This window comes from Neolamprologus multifasciatus, chromosome 18 (assembly GCF_963576455.1).
Source record: "Neolamprologus multifasciatus chromosome 18, fNeoMul1.2, whole genome shotgun sequence".
NCBI lineage: Eukaryota > Metazoa > Chordata > Actinopteri > Cichliformes > Cichlidae > Neolamprologus > Neolamprologus multifasciatus.
The window spans coordinates 19,815,458-19,840,976 of NC_140456.1; the positions used below are offsets into that span (position 1 = coordinate 19,815,458).

General features: G+C 39.7%; 1 protein-coding gene across 4 annotated transcripts in view; it reads left to right on the forward strand.

Annotated features, from left to right (window-relative positions):
- tnr (tenascin R (restrictin, janusin)) overlaps positions 1-24,788 on the forward strand; it is a 217,558-nt gene extending 192,770 nt beyond the window's left edge. For all 4 annotated transcript variants that reach the window (XM_085141727.1, XM_085141728.1, XM_085141730.1 and 1 more), the window contains 7 exons: positions 5,078-5,208; positions 11,764-11,896; positions 13,394-13,545; positions 13,742-13,838; positions 18,986-19,147; positions 19,589-19,752; positions 22,125-24,788. In XM_085141727.1, coding sequence (XP_084997853.1) covers positions 5,078-5,208; positions 11,764-11,896; positions 13,394-13,545; positions 13,742-13,838; positions 18,986-19,147; positions 19,589-19,752; positions 22,125-22,244 — 959 coding nt within the window. In that variant the 3' untranslated portion in view covers positions 22,245-24,788. The remainder of the gene's footprint in view (positions 1-5,077; positions 5,209-11,763; positions 11,897-13,393; positions 13,546-13,741; positions 13,839-18,985; positions 19,148-19,588; positions 19,753-22,124) is intronic.
- The last annotated feature ends 731 nt before the right edge of the window (positions 24,789-25,519 follow it).

The following is a 25,519-nucleotide window of genomic DNA, read 5'->3' on the forward strand; positions in this document are numbered from 1 at the left end:
GAAAATAAGGGATTTTGCTGAAGGTGGCCGCATAAGCCTGTAGGTTGCAGCACCGGGACTTTTCTCTCAGATGTGTCTGAACCCGCTAGCTGAGAAGAGCTTGGCACGTTTCTCAAGCAGCAGCAATCCTTGCTGCAGGCAGCTCTGGTTTATACTGTAGTTCTTCACCGAGTGCCGCTATTACACAACCGTAATCTTTATTCTTCAGGCAAATGATGCATTTTTGACAGTTTTATCGTCTTGCTTCCTCAAAAGCCTGCACTGTTAAATGTTTTATGGGAAAATAGAACATCGTATATATCGTATATTGTGTTTTTAGTATAATATCTAATAATATGCACTAAAGCCGTCAAGACATCCTTTTCTTGTCCTTTAAATATTGTCCGTGCATCATAAATGATTTGTTAACAGACCGAAATGCTGCTTTTTATCTTGGCTGGTTAGAGGGAATGGATGTGTTTGATTGACAGCAGCCTGCAGACTTTCCGAGTGTCTTTGCTCCACCGTAGGACACAAAATACTCACATCTAGTGAATTTTGCAAGTTTGTTTACTTTTCAAGTTCCACCAACTGACCAGCTAATTGGCAATACATCCTGCAAACTGACTTTAATGGAGCACTTTTTGCCATAAGATGTTTGTTTCAGTTTATATCCTTAAAGAAGCCACACGTGTGTTCTTGTTTAATAGTTGGATAAGAAAAAGACTTGAGCAGAAAAGCTAACATTAGTTATTCAAGGTGTTTAGTCCTTGTGTTGTGCAGCAGGTTGCTGTCTGGCTCAGTGTGACTGATTTGCATACGAAGGCAAATCTGGGGTGTGCGCAATTGTGAAAACACAAGATATGACATACACATTTATTTTATTTCCAGATGTTTTTGTTCTCCAAAGGGAAACGGAGAAAAAAGTGACTGACCGGGCACATATGTATACCGGAGTAGACAGTTGGACTTTAAAAGATAATAACACAGTGTTGTCTTGGCGATCATCGCTCCATCTGTGAGTTTTATCCAAGAAGCATTTGCTTACATTTGACTTTATAAACACAAATGAATGGCCTATACATCATCCAGACACCATCACTCACTCGTAAACTGGCACAGGGATGTGATATCCACTCAAAAAAAGAAGAGTAACTTCCTCCCTCTTGTCTCATTGCAACAAATTGCTGGTGCCCATGCTGCCCTTCCCATCTGCCGCTCTGTGTGCTTATTTTTTTTCCTCCTCTGGAATTGTTTACAACATGTGTTAATGAGTCATTAGATGTAGCCAAACCTATTCATCCCAATCCCATTGTTCAAACCTCGTCATCCAAAGATAGAGCGCCAGAGCTGCCAGGAACTGTGAAACACCTGCTCGGCCGCACTCCATGCAAAGGTTTAATTGGAGGGAGAGCCTGAAAGAGAGAGAGACAAGGGGACAGATTTGGCTGGAGACGGAAGAGAAAGGGGAGAATAAAGACAAGCTAAATGATGGTTGTTATATTTCTATGAATCAGAAGCTCCGCTCTCACCTGTCTCCTACGCAGCTATAATCCAGCCGCAGTGTTCATCAGAATGGGGGAATGAAAAGAAGAATAGGTAAACTCCATTCTTTCTGCAGCACGCTGAAAGAGAGTGACAGCCTGTCAGATAAGGAGGACAAGAGGAGGTGGGCAAAGGATGGGAAAACGAGAAGAAGAGTGAAACATAAGCGCTAATGGAGATAAGGAAAGTGGAAGGCCCCTGGTTGATTTGGACGTGGGAGAAAACAGACAAAGGGACAAGGAGGAAAAGCAGACATAAAATGCAGAGGAGGTCAATAAACTTAATGCAATGAGAGGAGGTTGCCACGTCACCCTGGACTTCTGCAAAGTGCCTCTTCTGTCTTAAAGCAGACGACTCACTCCTCTCACCCTAAAACATCCCCCTGTCAGCGTGAGTCTGCCTATCACCTTCTGTGAGAGAAGGCACCCTGCATCTCTCTGGAGGTTATCAGCTCAGGTACACGGAGTTAATTACCGAGCTGTCATTGATCTTTCCACATGTGTACACACAAAAGGATTTAACTGACAAGTGTGCGGGGAAGCTGGTGCTGAGGATTTTCTTTGTATTTGCAAAGTTTTATGAAGTCTGGGTTCAGTTTTGGGGCTTGATGTTGAGCTCAGAGTTAACTCCCCAGCTCTTCTAATCCTTGGAGTCCTAAAAATTCATGTTAGTTTCCCTACAGAGGACAAATAGAAGAGAAAAAAAGGGGGGTGGGGGTGGCTATCAAAAGCAAGGAAATCAGACAGAGGGAATCGGAAGAAGAGACGGCCATGTAGAGGATATCTTTATTTCTTATTCACAGAGGTGACATTGAACTGCTGAGCGCACAAAGCTCAGCACTTCATTTGTTTCAGTCCTCCCTAACACTGAGCGCTGTTGCGTGAGTGTCTGACGATGTGCCCCAGAGTCATGATGTAACTCCAAGAAACCGATTTTCCAAATAGAGGGTCATCTATTTTATATTATGCACTAAAATAAGGTTGGAGCATGTCGGTGCTTCCGCGACATGTCAGAAGATCAGATATTGGCTTAAAAAGAGTGATGTAAGGTTTGGAAACTGAGGTGAGTCTTCTTGTGATGTGGTTAAAGTAGCAACAAAGGCACTGTAATCAGGCCTTGTTTAAAACCGTGCAGGGACCCAGAATATTCTTGGATGATGTAATGTAATGTGCGGTAAAACTTGGGTGGGCTTGCTGATCAAGGGTTTGAATGCTTTTTGAGGCTGTGATATGCAGTGACTAAACATGGAAAAATATCTTGCTGTTTTTTTTAGCCAGCCCTAAAGGGAATCAGGAGTGCTGATGTGGAGATTTTAGAGTACACACCTCCTGGAGTACATTTAAAGTGTACAAGTACCTCCTCTTTTCTTTTCTGTTGTTAATTTCTTAGAAGGTAGAGATGGTGAGGTGTGCTTTGAATTTTTTTGTTTATTCTATTAGCTTATGGCTATAAATTTAGTTGTAAGATGCCAAAATCATCACTGGTCTTAAAGCATTAAGGTGGACACACTGGACTCACTTGAACATGTCGATGCTACAGTATTGTTTAGTCTGTGGTTTTAGTCCATTGTTAGGTGCTTTCGGAAATATACAATGCATAATTCAGGTTTTGTGGCCATAAATGAGATCTTACAAGGATTTTTATATGATGCTGTAGATGCATAAGCCATAAAAAATGGCTCATTTTAGCCCATTGGCAGGTGTTCGGTTTAGAAATTACATCAAACACTATGTTTCAGTATTTTTTAGATCTTTGCAACATTTACATAAAACAAATGAATAACACATATGTTGGTCGTCGTACCAAGGGTTCAATATCACAGATACTATGAAAGGTAAAAAGGAAATTAGAGTTCTGCTATCGTAGCGTGTTTGCAGTCTGTAGGCAGCTCAGGACTGTGTCATTCTGTGATTCAGATCAATTCTCCGTAGGCAGATATAAAACATACAATAGAATTTAACAACCACTAAAGAAAGAGCACACCTTTCATTTATCAGACTCACTGCTTCCATCTGTAAAAGTTGCTTTGAAGCAAGCTAATGGTCATTTACAATGATAATATGTGATGTGGAAAAGGTGTAGCTGTGGCTCAGGTTTGCTTGCTCGTCTCCTGACTGTGTCAGAGTTCACAGATGGACAGACAGAGAGATTTTGTGTGTTATATGTTATGAATGTGATAAGAAAATTTGAAAAGCTGGATGTCGGGGATGGTGTGTTCCCTATGAGCCTTTTTGTCCAAGATGAATAAATTAATGATGTCATCTCGCACCATAGATATACAAATTCACAATTACAAAAGCAACAGAATCTGACTGACGAGCACAATAGGGGCCTTTATAATAAAATTGGCATCTCTTAAATGCTTAGAGTACAGAAACATTTTATGGGCTCGTAGTGTAAGTACTAAAAAGCTGTATCATAGACTTTCATTCTTTTGAGAAAAAAAAAGACTAAATGAGTCACACAAATTAAGCGGATGACACATTCCTTCATACAGCACAGTAAATATTGACTCCTGTCTGAGTAACATTTTTTTCGAAATAACATATGAAATACTGATGTATGGACTAAAACAAATTACTGTGCATGATCTCATCATTTTGTTAACACTAAGAGATATGTGGTAATGGCAGCCTCGTCCTTTAAATCTTCATGGAGATCAGCAGCGCTGCACTTGTGGTTAAGTGGCAGAAAAATCTAAATAATTAAACCCTTTCAAGATGGCCTTCAGCAGTACTGGCATGAATGCAATTTATATCTTAACACTTGAGACTCTTTCATCTGAGCTTCTGAGGTTTTATTAGAAGGCTGGATCACTGCCACGTTTCTTCATCTACTGCTTGTTCTGTCCATAAAGAGAAAACCTGATCAGGCAGCGCAGGCTGTTGTTTTATCCAAACAAAGAGATGAGCTTCAGAGATGTCATTTTTTGTACCCATCTGCATCTTCTAGCTTTGCTCAAGTTCCTCAAACTGCAGGAGTGGCACTTGCACAATGCACTAGACACCAGTGTGCCATATCACTACTGGACCAATAAAATATAAAGGTAGTGAACATTTTAATAACAGTCTTGAGTAATAAATCAAGATCTCAGTGGGTATTTACTCGGTAAGACTCAACCCGTCAAAAAATAGCCAGAAAACTATGATTTTTTGGAACTGAGATGTTTATTAACCCTTATAACAAAATCCACATTTTTTTTGCTATATCATGTTGTGTATCATATATTTGTATTATGTATTTATTATATATTTTTTGTATCACATTTGATACATTGGGCATTTTTGGCAACTTTATGTTGAAAACAATGTTAATTTTATATTTACAAAAAAGAGTTTTGTCTGTAACATTTTGAAATTATGGCAAGTATTGATCATGTTGCTGAGATAGAGGTCTCAGAAACTCAAATATGATACAAAGGGCATTATAGGGTTAAGAACAGCATTATTATGTGCAGTATCAGCACCAGTAGAAGTCTTTTCACCGTCACCTAAATGTCTTGCAAACCTTCTTCACGAGTGTCAAAGTAATGTGTTTTCTCTGTTTCTGATAGCCATGGATGCACCCGTGAACCTGACAGCCAGCGAAGTGAATCACCGCAGTGCTCTCATTTCATGGCAGCCGCCCATTGCAGAAATAGACAACTACATGCTCACCTACAAGACACCCGACGGCAGCCGTAAAGTAAGTGGCATAACCTGCTCGCCTCAACTCTACCCCCTAAACCTGAGCTCCACTGGTAGTGCTGGTTCCTTAACCTGTATTCTGATATTTGCAACCTATTTAAATGAAACGACGAGCAGTGTCTAAAAGGCGAGTCTATCCGATCTTGTCACAGTCTCGGTTCCATCAGATATCGGATGGAAGGGGCTGGTCCACTTACTGATTCAAAGTAAACCCCACGTCGAACCATGAACCTGCTGCAGCTTCAGTTGGTAACTGAATGTGAAAAAATGATAAGTTGTTGATTTGACTAAAACGTTGTTTGTTTGGAGAGTTTTTAGCCTGGAAACAAAACAAGAGAACTACTTGTAACAGTAAAGCCAGAGGCTTCACATGAAGGAGTATTATTCCCAGTATCCACACACAGGACAAAGATTTTCCCAGTTCCTTGCCCAGTCACTTCCTTTATTGTCCATATTACTTGCTGGTATTCCTAATGTATGTATTCATCTTATTTTCTTTTTTTATTTTCCTATTTTCCTTATTTTTTTCTCCCCTCATTAAATACTATCATCTTTTAAACCAAATAAAGCTAAAGACATCCACCCAGCACTCCCGCTCTCACGCACTTTCTATTTTAGTGTTTATACTAATGTGGTATATTTTGACCTTTTTTCCCTGTGGTTCCTCCTTTCGTTTCGAAATGAAATGAAATATTACAATAAAATGTATGACATGTATACTTGTATAACAGAGATTTTTGAACACTGGCTTAACAGCAAAGAGCTATTTGAAATTTAAAGAATTAGTGGAGTGAATAGTGGCATCGCTTGGATTCAATCAAATCTGAGATCTCATCCAACCACGGAATACACAGCTGCAGTTTTCCAAGACATAGGTGTGAGTCTGGTGTTCATTTCATGTAGGTGTGCATGCGTTGCAAGCTACACCTCATTAATTGGAACATACACTATAACTTGGTGTACACTTAAAATCATATGCACGCATACACATACATTTTGATAGATGTCCTCTGTAGCCTGCAGCTACACGCCCACAGTGAAACAGATAGCACGCAGACAGAGAAGAGCAGCCAGCAGAGACTCTCATCAAACAGATCACAGCACAGCACAGCCATCGGACCCCCTCCCCGTAGGGGTCAAGCATCCAGCCTGGTAATATCTCCCTCTCGTTGTATTTGTCAGCGGGCAGTTCTTGCAGACACAGTCTCGTATCGTGTCCTAGATAATGATAAATGCACGAGCATCGCTGTCATCGATTGTAAACTGTCAACAACAAATTTTGACGATATTTACTGATGTCATAGATGAAGATGTGACTATTTTCACTGCTCCTATTGAAATACCAGCCAGTTAAACTGCATTTGTGGCCAAAATTCATGCCATCATTGCCCCAACAATGAACCCTGTTTCTTTTGTAAGGTTATTAAAAATGAATAACCAAACAAACAACAGAACCGAATGATCCTCCTCAAGAGTTATATACATGCCGTGGAGGATGATTGGATGTTAATTGCTCAGGTGAAATCAACATCAAATGCAACGGAAAGATGATAATTCATGTCAGACGTGTTGAAACCTCAGTTTGGCAAATTTAGTGAAATTAATACACCAAGTTAAGCAGTGATCAGGACAGAATATTAATGCAGAATCACAACTTCATGATAATCCCTTTAAAGTTCTAATTTTATCTTTCAATCAGGTAAAGCCCCTTGTTGGGGAGCGGTCACGCATTCAGGGACAGACACACTCACACAGTGAAATTGCCTGTCAAATAGAGATATGATTATAATGTGCCTCGGTAGAGACGTTGTTTATTTTGATTAAATGTTTTGATGTGGCTCAGTAACGGTAATAAAGCACATTAGTGAGAGCCATGTGGTCAAAACAAGCACAAAGATCCATACTGATGTAATGTAATGATGACCTACCACAGGCCTTGCTCTCTCAGACAAACACAGACACACACACACACAAACTGACCTTGCAAGTGTGGCACTGCTGTGCGGTTGTCCATCGGGTGTCACTCATGCACAAAGAATGCAGTCTGACTCTTGAGATGAGCTCTTTTATGAGATTTTACACAAGCAAAGATCTTTCTTAGATCAAGGATCTCTCTGCTGACCCTGTTCTCTGTGTTTCTGTCCTTTTTCCCACAGTAATGGTTTGTTTTCAAACACAGAATCAACATTTCATGTACTAGTTTTAACACTTTGCTTTAATTTGCATTAGTAATATAAGTTAAATATATACTGTTATATTATTTACTTTTGCTCTCTCTGGGTACACCCAGCAGCCACTTTATTAGCTACACAAGTTCGACTACTTTATAATGCATATAATAAGCCAATCACAAGGTTGGGATGTCATTTTACACTGTGGGCCGAACCAGTGAAACTACATAATAAATGTGTAAATTACAGGAAAAAGGTGTGTCAGTTTGTTGTCCAGACTGTCCCATAATTAAAATAAAAAGTTTTTGTTAATTTAGAGAAAATCTTATTTTTTTCTGTGAACACACTGTAAAAAATACATACAAACATACATTTGAAGACAGATAGTGGAAAAACAGGAACTTTGTCTCATGTAATTGTTTGTCTATTACTTAATTACTTTTCTAGTAATAACAGGAATCGTTATCAGTAGGAAAAGCTGTAAAACGTATGAAAATACAGTTAAAAGTAAATGACTCCTTCACATTTTCCAGAGCCGTCCAGTGGGCCACTTCTGGCCCCCAAGCCTTATATTTGATATCCCTGATTTAAGGCATGTAAACATAGTCGAGGTGACCCTAAAGTTCAAACTGGGAATTGGAAATGGGGGAAACCGCAGAAGATCATCGCTGAACACTCAACACATTAAACCTTAAGGGAGGTGGGTTAAAGCTGAAGTTGGTGACACTCCTGTCTGCTCAGAACGCGAATCTGACGCTACGGTTCATGTAAGCTCACAGAAATTAGACATTTGGACAGATTACAAAAACTTTGGCTGTCTGCATGAGTCTTGATTTTTGCTGGGACGTTCAGATAGCAGGTAAACTATTTGGAGTAAACAACAGAAAAAAGCATGGGCCCATCCTGCTTCATATGGTCAGCTCATCCTGGTGAACTTCTTACTGGATTTAAAAAAATATGCAATTAAGATTTACTTACCTAAATGTTGATTACACATATATATATATGCCACACTCTCTAAGCGCTTGGAATGTAGTCAAGTGGAAAGAGGGCATTTCAGCAGCGATCTCAAAAATCCATACTGGCCATAGTTTAATTTTGTTTATTAATAATAATAATGATGATGATAATGATGATAATAAAGTGCCATCAAGGTGCTGAAGTATTTATGTTAATTAGCGACAGATGGCATGACCTGCTGCAGACGATGCTTTTGCAAAAAGTGAGCAATGGTCAGCACTAAACCAAAAAGCTGCTACCTGAACAAGCTAAACACTCCTCTTAGTGTTCTGGAGGAGAGATGGAGAAATGTTCCTATCTTTAAAAACTGACACATAAGCTGCTTAAAATTTCCAGCTGTGACTTCACTCATTTTGTATCTTGGTTGTTCTTACACTTCATTATAACTCCAAATAAATGGGCACTGATACACTCTGTCAGAGACAGAGAGGAAAAGAAAGCTATTTACAGGTCACTTTGACATTTTTTTTTTTTACAAAGTATGCCTTGTAGCATTTTTTATTGTGTAATAGAAAAAAATAAGCTAACAGATTTAGAAATTGTTTTCATTTTATAGGCAAACTGAGGGTTTCTATAATCTTTTGAAGATGATTTCAGACACATTTCAATGTGCAATGTGCAAAATTAAGCTTTTCCAGCCCCACACAGCTGGTATAAATGATATATGTGCATATTTATGTAAATAAGCTGAAAAATTGCATTTCCATACTTTGGGAGCGGTTGTGTGGAGGAATGTGGAGCTGATGCATGATTTCAGGTATACCTCTCTGGGGTTTTATAGTACAACTGCTGGTGTAATGCCACGTGATATGAGGAAAAATCAATATAGGTCAATATACACACACAAAAGCTATATATGTACATCTGTTTCATCAGACATCAGGCAACAATGTCCTGGGTGTTTTTCCAGATGTTAATGACTGGAAAGAGTTCAGAGACTTGACCGAGTTAGCAATGTGAGAAAGATCAGATTAGTCTAGAGCTGAGTGAGTGAAGTGTGAAGAGTTTATAGCTAAAAAAAATAAAAGCTTTAGGAATTTCACTGGAGACTGACTCTCTGCTGATGAACATCACAGTCCATTTCATCCTCAGGAGCCTGATGAGCGCTGTGTGGGATACAGATTTGAGAAATGTATAATTTAGCAAACTGAATAATAAAAAGAAATAAATAAAAACTTGAGGTTCATCTTATACAACGCAAACTCTCTTACTGTGAAAGGCCGCGTGCTCTTATTGCAGACTTTTGAGTATCTGCTCCTCTTTTCGACCACGATTTGTGGTTGTTATTTTTAAGCCCTCACTAAGTTAAACGGCAACATCCTGACATGTTGTCATCTCCTGCTCATTTTGCATCACAGGACGCGCATCCAAAAACACCGGCAGATCACATTTGACGCCACGCACAAAGAGATTAGAGTGGCAAGTGAGACTCGAGCATTGTCTGTGTTTGTTGTAAAAGGCAAAAGCAATTATCCTTCCACGGGCTTATTTGCTTTATCTAAAAAGCAATCTATTTAGGCAGATATGGCAGCGAAGTTTCAGTTGCTTTATTCAAAATCCAAGCTCTTTTAAAGCCTTGAAAACACCATATTAAAATTCAAGCATTCTCAAGTATTTCAGCACCTGTGCGAACCCTGTCTTTTATCATTTATTCAGATGTTATTATTTATTTATTCATTCTTTGTGCACTGCTATAATTGCTCATAGCATCATGAATTTAGGGTATTGAACAACACATGAGTCATTCAACCCATAAAAGGAACAGCAATAGACTGAAGTGCTTTTAAGATTTTTTCTCTTTCAGACTCTGCTTTAGGGTGTGGCTCGTTCTCGCTTCGGTCTTACCTCAGCAGTAATCTAACCACATAGTGGTGAGCCTTAAAGCTGTTCAATCAGCTTCTCCTCTTAGCGAGATAATGGGCTCTTATAATTTACACAAAGTAGCTTTGAGATTAATTTCTTATCTGATGAACATTAACAGAACAGTTTATACATGTATAAATACATGTATCAGTAATGGTCATGCCTGGAACGATAAAGATCTTACACAAGGACAACATCCAACCATTCGGCTACACATACACAATCGATAGCAAGCGCGCGTAGGTATATATTAGCCTTGATAAGACGGGGCGGCTCACTTGCAATAAAAATCTTATCTTGACCCTGAAAACCTAGCGGGACAATGACAGATCCTCTGAGACTGAGAGACACCGTTTACCAGCTGCTTCCTTGCATAATTCACATGGACACATTGCTTCAGAATGTGTGATTTTTTTTTCCCCGGCCAAACCGGCTGAATATTTCATTTTTTCTTGTTTATATTTAATGTGTACTCAGGCCAGACTGTAACACACATGCACACACACACACACACACACACACACACACACAGACGCGCAGACGCACAAGTTTGTATTCATCGGTCAAACCTCGTACCATTGGATTCATGCCACAACTGGTGTCACACAAAGTATGCTCACAAATTGGTCAAACGTCTTGGAAGCGACTGCACTGTGGTGTCACGCCTTAAAATAGAAATTCTTGTTTCCTGATTGCTTTGCAGCTTCTCAGCGCAGCTGTCTGATAAAAGTCTTTCATTTCCCCCACCCACCCCGCCCTTAGCGTCTCTTGTTTCTCACTTCCTCTGCTCTTTAAATTTTTGCATGTTCTCTTGCACTTTCACCTGTGAAAACAAAGGAAGTGTTACCGTAACTCGCACAATATTTAGGTTTCACCTAATGTGCAGTTTTAATTTCTTTGCTACACTCCTCAATTGGTTCTGTTAGCATGAGAATATATAATGGATTGCATTGATATAGCGCTTTTCGGGGCCCTCAAAGCGCTTTACAATTCCACTATTCATTCACTCTCACATTCACACACTGGTGGAAGCAAGCTACAGTTGTAGCCACAGCTGCCCTGGGGCAGACTGACAGAAGCGAGGCTGCAATATCGCGCCATCGGCCCCTCTGGCCATCACAAGTAGGCGGCAGGTGAAGTGTCTTGCCCAAGCACACAACGACCGAGACTGTCCGAGCCGGGGTTCGAGTTCGGATTCGGCAACCTTCCGGTTACAAGACGAACTGCCAACTCTTTGAGCCATGATCGCCCCATGGGCCACTGGGCCCGAAGTCCAGCTGTCATGTGTTAAAAACGAATATCTGAAGGTCTCAGAATTTAATTTCACAGTTTTATCAGTGACTTGAGGGTTTTCTAACTGAATTTTTATTTTTACCCTGAGGTTTGTACTGAATGCACATTAAATTATTACTTTTACAGAATGTAGTTTCTTTATCGGACATCGCCTCCCTCACACAGTATGCGTTACGCGAGTGAATTTGGTCCTGTGTGTGCACTAGGAGCTGATTCTCGATGCAGAGGACACATGGATTCGACTGGAGGGACTGGCTGAGACTACAGAGTACACCGTCAAGCTCCAGGCTGCGAGGGGACTAGACACCAGCGCTGTAGTCTCTACCACCTTTACTACAGGTACAGAATGCACTCATTCAATCACACGCACATGTAATGCATTTGTATTCTTTAATTGAAGCTTGGAAAGCGATACTAATGTGTAGAGTTTTCTTGGCCCCTGAGACTTTTCGCTGCATTTTGCATTACAGTTACTCTAACAGACGTGCACAATAATAGTTCCCCAAAGTCGAGCACAATTTCTATCCTTACCCCATCGCTTAGTAAGAGAGAATTACTGTTAGGCTGCACCTGCAGGGTGGCTGTATGAATAATGTGGTTTAATTTTTATTGTGTGACAGCATGTCTGATGCGTCAGGAAGCATCATAAAGCAGCAGGAATAAATCACAACATCTGTGGCATACAAACATATCACTGACAATTAAAAAGGATAGACATCGTGCCATGGTCTGAAAAGTTAAGCCAACTTAGAAATGCCTGTTCTTTTTATTGGCCACCAGGTGGCGACACCTGTGGTGACAGAAATACATCCAGAGCTATAGAAAACAGCTTTCTGACTAAACGTCTGTAAACACTTACCTGATGAGTAAGTTGTACTCATTTTGGGTTGTACTGAATAAAAAACTGAGACCTATGCTAGGTTGTTAGCCAATGAGTGTGTGCTCTCACAGTCAGACCCAGCCGCTCTCTTGCCACATCCAATTTCAAAACACCAAGTTCATGTTGTAGCAACCTGCTGCATCAGCAGTTTCTGAATAGATTGAAACTGACAGCAAATTTACTGGACTCAAAATATAAGACACAGAAATACTTTGTAAGTGAACGTAATGCCCTGATAATCATGCCCTAGATTTCCCTAGACTTTGGTCATATTCCCTTTTGACCAGTACTTGACTAGAAAGACTGGATTTTTTTGTAGATGATGTTAATCCTGTAAGGTAAGGTAGAGCCAGCATTACAGCAATACAGCCATTGGTTGTTTTTTTGCACTTAAAAACAAGTTATAGCACGTTCAGATGGAACGTACCATGCTCACACAGCAAATTGTTAACTACCCAGCATAGGAGCTAGGTGTGAATGACTCTAACTGGAGTCCTGTTGGCTTCTTTTCAAACTCTCAAGACTACCTTTAACTGGATAACTGTTTGTAAAAGGCTTGTAAAAGTGACAAATTCCAATTTTACTTCAATGCCTAACAGTTGTTTCTGGTTATTCTCTGTGTTGCCTCCAAAGTCTTGAGAACAACTGTTGATCTATAGTTGCAGAGCAAATTACATTGCATAACACATCCTTTGCAATATTTCAACAAATTCAATCAAATGATGGCCACAAGTTGTTAGAGGTAGTTAGAGTCAGGGGAGAGCTCATTTTCTTAAGGCAAAAAATACTTAATAAATGATGTTTAAAAGCATGCCTTTGATATAATATCTAAAGTAACAAGCTTCTAAATACTGTAATAGAGCAACATTTTGACAAGCTGAATATTTTTAAGTCAAAATGGGGAACAGCAAGCAAATTTTAACTTCTCATCACTGGTCCTCCGCCTTTTTTTCCAGGGAGTCGCCTATTTGCGACACCTCAGAACTGCGCCCAACACCTGCTAAATGGAGAGACTCTGAGCGGCGTCTACACCATTTACATCAACAGAGACCCCAGCCAGGGGGTGCAGGTGTACTGTGACATGACCACGGATGAAGGAGGCTGGATTGTAAGTGGGTGTAAAGACAGCTAGTGTATAATTATGTACTAATCTGAGTATAGGATGTACTACTTTGATCGGTTGATCTGTAACCTCCATAGTGTTTTGTTAGATGTGTCTTGTGTTGTTATATGTGAACACACCAAGACAAATTCCTATGAGCAGTGTGGTTCAAACGGCTTCAATAAACCTTATTGCTCTGCAGGTATTCCAGCGTCGTCAGAACGGCCTGACGGACTTTTCCAGGAAGTGGAGTGATTATCGTGTCGGCTTTGGAAACCTGGAGGATGAGTTCTGGCTTGGTAAATCTCCCACTAGATAACGATTATATAAACTGCGGTTCCAAAGCAAAGGTTCACTCATTATGTTTAGTTGTCCAATGCAAGACAGAGAAAAAAACATATTGTGTTTCTGAAAGTCTGCGGGCTTGGCTAGAAACATATGTTGCATCACTCAGTGAGGTTAAGGTGGCAGGGGTGAGATTATCTGCATTTATTTGTTTTTCTTGGAAAAAAAACCTGACACTGATTGACTTGTAGGTGAATCGCACATTTCACAGGTAAGGTCAGGTCTGCCACCGGCGTATTTCAGCCTGTCACCCTGCCCAATATATTTCAGCTGCATTTTATGGGCAATATTGAGCTGCAACCTGCCACCCATTTTGTTCAATTTCTGCTGCAGTTTTCTGAAGGTTGTAACACCCTGTCCCCCATGACTGAGGTGGATTTAATAGGTACAATCAATAGAGGTTCATAGCTTTCACTTGGTTTCAATTGATGTATCTGTTTTATGGAGAGGAAAGATGTCTTCAATATTTTGTGCAGGCTGTAAAGCCCTTCTCGTCAGATTTTTCACGTCTGTGCAAAGACAGAGAGTCACGCCGCTCATCTCGTCTTTTAGCACTTGACTTCACAAAGTCTATCCGATTCATTACTGGAATCTCTGAAAGCTCATTTCTCTCCGAAATGACTTGGTAATTGTTTTTTTTAGTGTCACTCTGATCCAAAGACAAAAACAACAGAACGTCCTCACTGCTTTGATGGACGGCTGAATACTTTTACCCCCTCCAAATCTCATTATGAAACAATAATTATATTCATTAAAAAATGTGCAAATGACTCATGTTTCTTCATGGGCCAGTTTTTGTGTTATTGTTTTGGTGCAGATGATTAAAGGAAAAATATTACATGAATATTTCATCAAGTGAATCAGGACCTTGAGTGGAATGTTTTTTTGAACTTTTTGATTAAAGAAAGAAATAACACGGCGGGGAAATTTTACGGCATTGCTTTATCGCCAGAAGGAAGCCTGCTACTTTGCTGACACATTTTGGATAATAATGCAAGATAGCTGCGGCATCCATTTGTGACTAAGCACGCTGTAATAGGTAAAAGCATAAAGGGATTTTTTTTTTTTAAATCTAACCCATCATGAGCTGACAATATAATATAATAAAGTAAAAGAGTGTACAGTTCTCATTGAGTATATCAGATTTGTTTGGGGTGGGGGTTTCACGCTGGCTATTTTTAAAGATTTATTTTGAGTTGTTGTTGAGCCGAATTAAATAATATTGTCAGCTGTTCCTGTTATGCACACAAGAGAGCGTGTTCAAAGGTAGCTCTTTATCTCAACAGGAAAAGTTGGATTGCTGTCTGCTGGTATGAATTAATAATTTATCTGTTTTTGTATTTCAACAAAGAAGAGAGGAAATTACTCCCAGAAGCAAAGAGCTTTTGATAAAAATATTAAATATTTTTGTAGGATGATACTGCACACACACACACACACAGAGAATAAAGAGAGAAATCCCTCTCCTTTGCACACTGTTAAGTATTGAGTGTGGATAGTGAACTATAAAGTGACAGGAATGTTTTTTCTCTTTCTGATGGAAGCACCTGAAGGCATCGCATAGAAGCTTCCTGGCACAGATCTGAAAGATTATTTTTAATGGCCATGTCAGTACAATACAGTCTAAAGATGCCTGAGCGTATCTGGCTCAGTGACTACATTTCATCTGACCTGTTTCCACTACAGCTGAATCAGCTATAATTTGCCCTCTCGCCAATTCTGAGCAGGCCCCGTAGAACGGTACCTTCATCTCTAGGGTCTGCCTTTACTTTCTAGGTGCCTCCCAGGATACACTTTCCCCCATTCCATCCTATTTCTTCTGGCTGCACTGTAACTTTGTCCTCGGTGCACAAAAGGAGCTTAATGTAACCTCAGGGTGTGGAGCGTCAAGAGCGGCCCCATAAAGCAAGACAGATATGCTGACAGCACAGCACACAGAAGCTTTACAGCTCTTAACACAAAATGTTGAGACCAGAACACTAATTTCTTTAGTGTATTACACTTATTTTAGTTTTATAGTTTTTAATCTGTATTTACACTTTATTAGGTTCTGTTCAGCTGCTCATTAGCACAAATATCTGATCAGCCTATTACATGTCACCAATTCAGTGTATTTAGGTATGTAGACATGGACTAGAGCAGTGGTCCCCAACCCCCGGGTTTGGTACCGGGCCACGAGAGTCGAGGCTCGGGTGTGAAATTCATCGTTTTCAGGGTTTTTATTGGTTTTTAAGTGTTATTTTTTTAATCGTTTTTATCATTAACTCGGTTTCCCTGGGTCTTTTCCCATGTGTTATGAATAAATCTTCTTTTTTTGGTACCGGTACTGGTTTCATTTTGTTGTATTTATCCGTGACACCTTAAAGCCCGGTCCGTGAAAATATTGTCGGACATAAACCGGTCCATGGCGCAAAAAAGGTTGGGGACCACTGGTCTAGAGGACTCGCTGAAGTTCAAACCAAACATCAGAATGGGGAAAAAAGGAGATGTACTTGAATGTGGCATGGTTCCAAATAGAATGGTATAGTATTTCAGTAACACTCATTACAACTAAGGTATGCAAAAAAGCATCTCTGAACACACAATGCGTGTGCGTGACAGAGAAATCAAGGCTATAGTTCACATAGCCCACTAAAATTGGACAATAGAAGATTGGAACAAATTCTTCCATATATTTGTTTTTGTATTAGCGCTGTTAGTTTTTATTCCAGTTAAGTCCAGTTTTTTCTGTTCATCCACGGGTTAAAATTATTGTGAGCAGGAAAACGTTAGCACAGGAATCACCAGAAACATTACTGATGGCTTTCTGCTCTTCAGCTGCCGTCGTAACACCATGACAGCATGATCCAGTATCCACCTACGGGCACTATGAAAATGAAACTGCTGATCAGAGTGCAGCCATCACTACACATATTGCAGGTTTTTGAAATGTGTTATGAAAATATTATGTGTGAAAAGGATCCGAGGAGGCAGAGGAAAATGATCACTCTAGGGTCGGTGAAATTTGTGGTGTAACTGATGTAAGGCCTACTTTTATAACTGTAATGAATGCTTAATTTAAGAACAAAATCCTCGGGGTTTCCTTGCAATATGCAGTGTTGCCCCCCTGGTCAATAACACTAATTGTCTTTTAATGTGTTTACTGCCTAAAATGCATGTAAAAATCAATCAAACTCTACATAAGGCCCAGTGTCAACTTGTTTCTCCTGAACGAGCAAAGTCTCTGATGACAGGAATTACACTGCTTCGCAAAGCTGACTGTGAAATGAAATGCTGGTTTTAATCGCTGCCCTCATCAAGCCCCAACACAGCGAATGTTGCATTTTTTGGAGTATATTATGTGTTATACATAGACATCTGTTGCTAGCCAAAATAAACAAGTAGAAATGGACATTACTTCCTCCCAAATCACTGATCGGAATATCCCTGCACTCCTAAATGTTACAGGGAGCTATGTTCATATCAATTAAGCTAATTGCTATGTTTCTGTTGCGTCTCATTCTGGCGCTGTAGTCGCTCTCATTTCACTTTTCACTGTGTAAAGAAGTGTATCCTCATAAAAACGTGAAGGTTATCGTCCTACAGATGGTCACTGCAGTTCCAGAGTAGGTGACCTTCACTCCTCTTTCAAGAGATTAGGTCACCGTCGTAGCCCTGGAGAGCCATTGCAGGGAACATTTAGCTAATCACTGCCTCTGCACACAGAATAGCAATATACCAACCATAAACATTGATACTAAATCCACTCAAACTGAAAAGAAGGAGCACTTAACGGGCCAGCAGTAAAGAATATGGAAATTGAACTTTCATTATTATCCGTTACAGCTTGAGAACAGCCATTTTTATTGCAGCTCTAGGCCAATCTATTCTCCCCACCCCCACTGACCTTAACTGGCTTATCCCGAATCCAATGTCAGTTTGATGATGTCATAATGGGGAGAAACGCACAGCGACTGTGTGCGATTTGCGATCATTATCCCCTGCTCTCGCTTTTTCTTTAATCCCCCTATTCCTTGTTTCTACTTCATTGTGAGAGAAATGTAGTGGTAATAAAATTTGATGAGATGGTAATGTTGGTAGTATAATAGGAGAAGAGCGCAATAGTGTGTCACAATGCATTTTTAATTGCCGCAGTTTGGAATAGAGCAGTCTGATCCCATAAAAGTGTTGGAAGAAGAAAAAAGAAAAACGATGTGCGACAGATTAATTGCTGATAATGCGGTGATATGCTATGGATATTAGAGATGACTGAGTGTTAAACATAGTTTTATTATAACAATAGCTTTTCCCCTGTCACCCTAAGTGCCTTTGGGTTGTAACATAGATTTTATCTACTTTCCATTGACATATTACAGCAGATTTAGTTTCCCTGCTCTTCCCCGATTTTGACTTCCTACTTCTTATCAGCGAAGGCTTGGGGATTTTATTTTATTTATTTGCTGCTCAAAATGTTCCAAGGGTTCAGAAAAAGTGCATGTGTGTTCCTGTTGGAGGTTAAGCAGGGAAGGAGGCTCTTTTTCCAAATGGGTGCTTGTTGTAATCTGATAGCGAAGGCAGTTCCAATCGCTCAGGATAGTGCGGGGCCTTATCGCCTGTCGGGGCTCAAACGAGCCCCCCGTATCTGCTACCTTTGAGATAAAGAGCAAAGCTGCATATCTCGCGAACTTGGCATTTGCCGGAGGGCTGGTGGTGACAGTGTCCACTGGCCGACACTGCCAATCATATACAGTAGAGCCACAAGGCCAACTGAGGAAGACGCTTGACATCGGGCCGGTGAAGATTGTAACAGGTGGTTAAAGCAGTCACATGAGAACATCTACGGGCGATTAGGCGTTTGCAAACAACAAATTGTAAATTGTTCTGTGAATTCTTTTAAGGGCTTTGCCTTATCTCGGCAGCACAGTCTTCATTTAAATCTGCTACTGCTCATTTTTGCCTATGCTTGCACATCTTGGTGATGTTTCAATGTAGACTTCCTGTTACAGGAAAGTCTGATTAAACCTGAAAATCTTTTTTTTTTTTTTTTGGTGATCGAATGTTGGGGTAATTCAGACAGGAAATATAACTCAGTTTGAATCTAAAATTGCACATTTCTCTGCAGGTCTAGACAACATCCAGAAGACTGCCGCTCAGGGACGTTATGAGCTGAGGATTGACATGAGGGACGGACAGGAGTCAGTCTACGCTAATTATGACAAGTTCTCCATTGGAGATGCAAGAAATCTCTACAAGCTCAGGATAGGAGAATACAATGGCACAGCTGGTAATTTATATGTATTATATATATATATTTATATATATATGCCCCAAAATAGCCAGTGGTGACATTCAGCGCTGTCAGTTTTTGCTATATGACCCTCATTTTATGTCAGAATTGTCCCTATGCCTCTGCCATTTTTTGTCATTGTAAACCTGCCTCAGCACTCCTCCACATTTCCATTCCTGTCCACTCAGTCTGTTAGTGTGACAATATACCACAATTACCCATGATGCCCTTATGTTTATGATTGTAATTCTCACTCTGTCAAGATAAACTCAAAGAGCCTGAAGTCTGGACTTTTTTCCTCTTACATCTCCCTGTCACCTTCCTGCTTTTATTGGCTCATTTACGTCCCGCTGTTATTCACAGAAGTTCAGTGTTTCCCAGGAAGCAGTACTAATATTATAAGCTCTCTACCGCTCTCTCCCTCTGTTGTGATCCCAGGTGACTCTTTGAGCTACCACCAGGGTCGGCCCTTCTCGACAAAAGACAGAGACAATGACATCGCTGTCACTAACTGTGCGTTGTCATACAAAGGAGCCTGGTGGTACAAGAACTGCCACCGGGCTAACCTCAATGGCAAATACGGCGAGTCCAGGCACAGTCAGGTCAGTGCTCATATATATATATTAAGTGATGAAAAAGTAACGATGCTGAATGAATGATATATAATTTTGACAATTTTGTGGTGCAAGTTTTTTTTTTTTTAAAGAGGGCAAAACTATTGTGTTTGTTATTTAAAACATGACGAAGACTCTTGGAGCAACCTGAGCTCCGAGAGGTTTATGCTAGTTTGACAGTATGTTCAGGACACAACTTCAGTCGGTGCGACTGGAGATAGTTATTTTGTTTTTTGTGCTTCCTGATTTCATTTGTGTTTATGTTAGAAAATATTATGTAAACCACTCTATTTTTCCTTCTGGGATCACCTGGCTGAGTCACACTACAGTAAAAATAGAGTGGCATCCTCCTTGCAACTAGGAAAAATTGTGGGGGTTTTTTTGCATCAGGTGAGTTTTTACAGCAAAGTTTGCAATGCCTGGAAGAAGGCAACCTGTCTCCAAACAGCCACAATCTGACTCCAATCACTCTCAGACAATTTCCACATTATCACAAGACTGCTTGAAATTGCAACTTGACCCCATTCGGTTGCAAATTGATTGCTGTTTTATTGTCACCTTGATGCAACAGTCAAGGTAGATGCAGATGACTGCAAGTGGTCACAAACCTGAACGATGTCCTGGAAGCAACTGTTTCAGAGGCAGAAAGATCGCAAATTCAACACACATGCGATAATTTGTTTGCGGTCTCTAATCGCTGCTTTCCTTTTCATGACTGTAGCGTGAAAATTTAACTGTCAGCTCGTTGCAATGGGAATGAAATTCAACACAGTTTAAGTGTTTCCATTAGAAATAACAGATGAGAAGTAGTTGAAGGGAAAGTTGTTGATAGCCGTTTTGTGGGTTATTGAGTATTTTGGCCAGCGAGTCAGTTGAAGTGTGCTTCCATGTCCAACTTATTTTATATACGTGGTGAAAACTTTTGAAATGTCAAAACAAGCTGATGCTATGGGATTAAAACTGTAGCCATGAAGTTAGACATGTAGTGCATGTAGATGTTCTTCGCCAACATCTTCACACAAATAGTAAAAGAGCTTTGCAGTCGTTGTGAAATACCTCTGTTCAGATGATCGGCCAACAAATGTTTGTGCCAAATATTTTTGATGTTGCAGCTAAATTGATGTTGCAGCTAAATTTTGATCTTTTAAACGTTACAGTTTTGTCCTCTTAGATATTTGTGTGAAATCTTTTCATAATGTGTTCTGGGAGATCACACTAACCATGATCTTTGATGACCAAAACTGAATGACTTCATTCTTGAATCCACATCAACTTTGTGCCAAATTAGCTCCCACGAGGTGTGCAACGGATACCATGTTCACAAGAATAGGAATCCTTTGAAAACTTCATTCAACCTTACTGCATGAACGTGCCAGTTCTAAGTGGGAAAGTTTTTAAAAATGTGTTTTTTTGGCTATTTGAATGAATCAAGTCTTAAAGTAAATGCCATCTTTTGAAAAGGGTTGCGTTTTGAAAGTGTATCTTGGCATTTACTCACTTTGATGGGATCTAATACAGAACAGTGATTAAAGGCTAAAACTTGTCATTATGAAAGGGTAATAATTAGCGAATGAAATCACATGAAACTTGCTACCAGCATCCATCTTGATGAAGGAGTTTTTTAATGAAAGGTCAAAATTTGAAGGCCCAAATCTGCTACACCACTCGTCTGATTTTAATGAAAGAGGATGGCGCTTGAGACTAATTTGTCAAGAGATACGCTTTCATTTCCCAGTAAGTTCAAACAATTCAAGCATTTCAAGTTCCTTTAAGGAACAGAACAAATTGTTAAATGTGAGATTAAAAATGAAAAAGCACTGGCACCCCAGCCGAACACGAAAATGGACACTTTTTTGTGTTTTGTACATGTGATGTGGGATAATTGAGGGCTTTTCGTGTCCCTTCTGACTGGTGCGTGGTATTCCTCGTTTTGCCTGCTTCATGCTGAAATGGCTGATGTGTTGTGTGAAGCCGTGATTAGGATTTTGGAGCATCGCCGCTTCTCTCACTCTGCTCCCGTGCCTTCCTCTTCATCTGTTAATGACATGAAACGGGAACAGGTGGCAGCAGAGATGGTTGGCCATAAATGTTGGTGGTGATGGGGATTAGAAAGGCTAGACTCAGGCTGTAATTACACCAGGGTTGTATTTGTGCTAGCTATTAAGTCAGGATTCCTATCATCCTGGATTGAATGCTTCATTTAAATGAAAACTACACTTAAATAGAAGCATAACTTTTCCATCTTCAGAAATATCTCATATCTCATGTGCTCAAAAAAAAATAAAAATAAAAGAAGAAGAAGAAAAAAAATCCTGTTGATCCGAGCTGCTTTCCAAATTGTACTTCTCACTTTTTTACAGGGTATCAACTGGTACCACTGGAAAGGCCACGAGTTCTCCATTCCCTTTGTGGAGATGAAAATGAGGCCGTTCAATTTCCGCAGCATCAGCAGCAAGAGGAGGCGGTCTGCCCCTGTATAGATGAATCGCCACGATCCAGCCCATAGTCATGGATAAATGGAGTTCGGATGTTGAGTTTTTGCTATTCGCACGCCTCACTGACAGGAGCAGCAGGCTGGGATGTGACCGTGGCAGGGCAACGTTAGTGAGGCTCAAAGAAGAAGCAGAATATGACAAAAATCTACTAATATTTTATTAAAACATTAACAAGAAGATGTTATAACCACGGATGTAATCATAAAATAGCAGAGAGGCTCGAGCAACGTCCGAACTCTGTTGATCTCTCCACCTGCCCAGCTTTAGCTGTCTTACCCTGCTGTACTTCTGCCCAGAAGTTAGAAGACACTGTATGTAATTTATTAAATACTTTGAATGAAAATGGTTCTGTTTGCTGTATAAAACAAACAAAAAGACAAAACAAGAGGAAAGGCAAACCAGGAAGCTTTGTTTTTTTTTTCTTTTAATCCGTGATTTGTCTTTCCCTAAGATGTGCTCAGAAACGCCCTCAGGAGTGAGAGCTAGCATTATTTTAACCGTTACAAAATAACACTTTTAACTAAAACAAAAAACAAAAAAAACCTGTATATGCCCTTAAAACCCTCTGTAAAATATATATCTATTTTTATACCTGATATTGTGACAAAGTCCATTTATTTGATGCCTTGGTTTTTGACCCTATATTAAAATTAATATTAATTTTCTGGATAATTAGCATTAAAAAGCAAAACATTCACAAAGCAGTGCACCAGCAGCAGCTTCATAACCATCTACTTTATTTCTTTCATTATCTTATGGATTATGGATTTTAAAGCAGAATAAAACTGTTCTAATTATCATTATTATCGTTATTATTATTTTTATTATTACTCCTACTGGTGGCCACGCTGAGACAGTATTTGCACTGTGAGTGGGAACACAGCAAAGCTATTGTTGGTCATTCACTTCATTTCTTTGGTTGCTAATGGAGATTTTTCGAGCTCGTCTTCTTGGCCAAAATAACAATCTCTTAATTGCTTTTTGACCCCTGTTATAGATGCTCTGATTGCTTGCAGAGATGGTGCTGATAGATGCAACATTTAACCAAAGATCTGCATAATAACGGCCCGGCCTGCTGTTTGGAAAGATGCCAGTCACCAAAGTCACTGAAGCAGCTTTCCCCCCCCTGTGTTAATAAGAGTCCCACTTTTTCAGGGGCTTTTTATGGCAACTGTGTCCTCAGGCGTAATTTTATGCATTATGATCGCTAAATTCTATGCAGGGGAAAGTCAGGGGTACAGCGCACGTTTCGCCTCTCTCCCACTGCTGGCTGAAAGTGAACCTAACAAAGAAAGCAGAAAAGTAGGTGGAGAGGAGCCTTTCTTCTGTGCTCTTCTTTTACTCGCTTCACAATTTAAGCTCCCCGGTGAAACAACAAAATCAGCAAACACGGCTGAGCCTGTATTCCTTTTTAGCTGGGCGGGTGTAATCTGCAGCATGCCCACCAAACATTTTCAAACATTTTGCTTTAATTCACCGCTCATGGAGTCGCACAAAGTGTTGGGAGCCAGTTGGTTTTCTTGAAGTTGTTTTCTTGGAATTTCCTGGCTCCTTTGCAGGGGGGGAAATGCTGTCTGCGGAGTCGGAAGATGAACCACACAGCAGTCCACGGAAATCGATGTCACCATCACTGCAAGCGACATTTGGTCTCACGATTGATAATCTGATTCTGTCTTTTTCAATTTTTGATCAGCTGGAAAGTGAACTTTTCTTTATTTCTTCACTTTTCTCACAGGAGTGAGCAAGCGACTTTGGCTCCTATTGCGACTTTGTATATTTGTCTTTATTTTTTCCCCATTTAGACTTTAAAATATTAGTAACTCTCCCTTCTATGAACTACTAACAATATACTCATGTAGATATAGAGCTGAAAACAGCTTTTGATGTGTTCCCCCTTTAGATGCAAACTAATTCAACAAGCCCTTTTGAACATCTCCATTTTAAGTGCTGTATTTTTAACCAGTGTTGTGCTGAAGGCTGGAGGGAGACTTGTGCATGTGGACTAAAATGCAATCAAGAGCCTGACAGTAAAAACCACATGTCCTAAGGATGTGTTGCAATCTGATTTGTAGTCACGTTTCTTTGTCGATCTGGGTAAAAGGTGCTCCTGAAGTTTGTTAGGTAGAAGATATAGATCACTTTGATTATCAGCCTCCAAGTCAGGTGATCACATGATCTCTCCTGAGTCTGATTTATGTTTCAGTGTCTAAGTAACTGCTTCAGTCCATCTCCTGTAGTGATTTATAATAGAATAGAGAATTATCTGTACTTATTTCATTAACTAATTAGATGAAGTTTGCCTCATTGGGTTTTGTGTAAGAGGAACAAAGGTCGGGAAGCTTTGCAGAAAAGAATACCTCTCACTGCGGATTATAAGGTGCTCTTAAAGAAAGCTAACGTTATATTTCCATTGTTTTCGATTTTTTTCTATTTTGCAATAATCCTTCAACCGTTAATAACTTCACAGAACGAGCATTTTGTTTAACGTCATCCACAGATCCACATCCATTCTTCTTCTTTGCATTTACATAAGAAAACAAATTCAATGAAATTCTACAGAAAAACAGGGGCCTGAAATATTTTCTTGATATTATTTCCTTCTCTCATTACCTGAGATCAAGTTGTGTTGATATTTTTTTCCACATTTGGTTTATATTCTGTGTTTTATAAAATATTTTCCACCTATTGCACAGCATCCGGTTTAAAAAGTACATTTTATCCCCATTGCTTAAACTTAAGACTCGTACTGAACTTCTTAGAAGTTACGATACCACCTTTAACCAATGTTATTACAATTATATGACCTTTTTATGCTACTGATATACTGACAGCATAATAATTAGGGCCGAGCCAAATGACATCACAAATCATACACTTCTCGTTTTTTCTCCTGGTAATCATTTACATTGAGTTAGCTAAAACGTTGGTGATGTTCTCTGTAGACACAATAGGACAATATTGACCTTGTGTCCATATATTGTATAATTACCCAGTAATGTATTTATCTCGACTGGCCCACTCACTTGAGAGGATATCTGCTCCCTTTATTTATTTCACTGCTATTTATTTTCCTGTTTCTTTGTGACTGATGTGACACAAAAACAACAAAAAAAGAAAATGCTTTTATTTATTGGGTTTGTGTTCACAGATTACTTAACTGATATTGCCACCGTGGTTGGTAATAACTCTTATATAGGCAGATAATGTAACTGCATTCATTTGACAAATCTTGCCATGGAAATGTAAATGTTGATAAAATG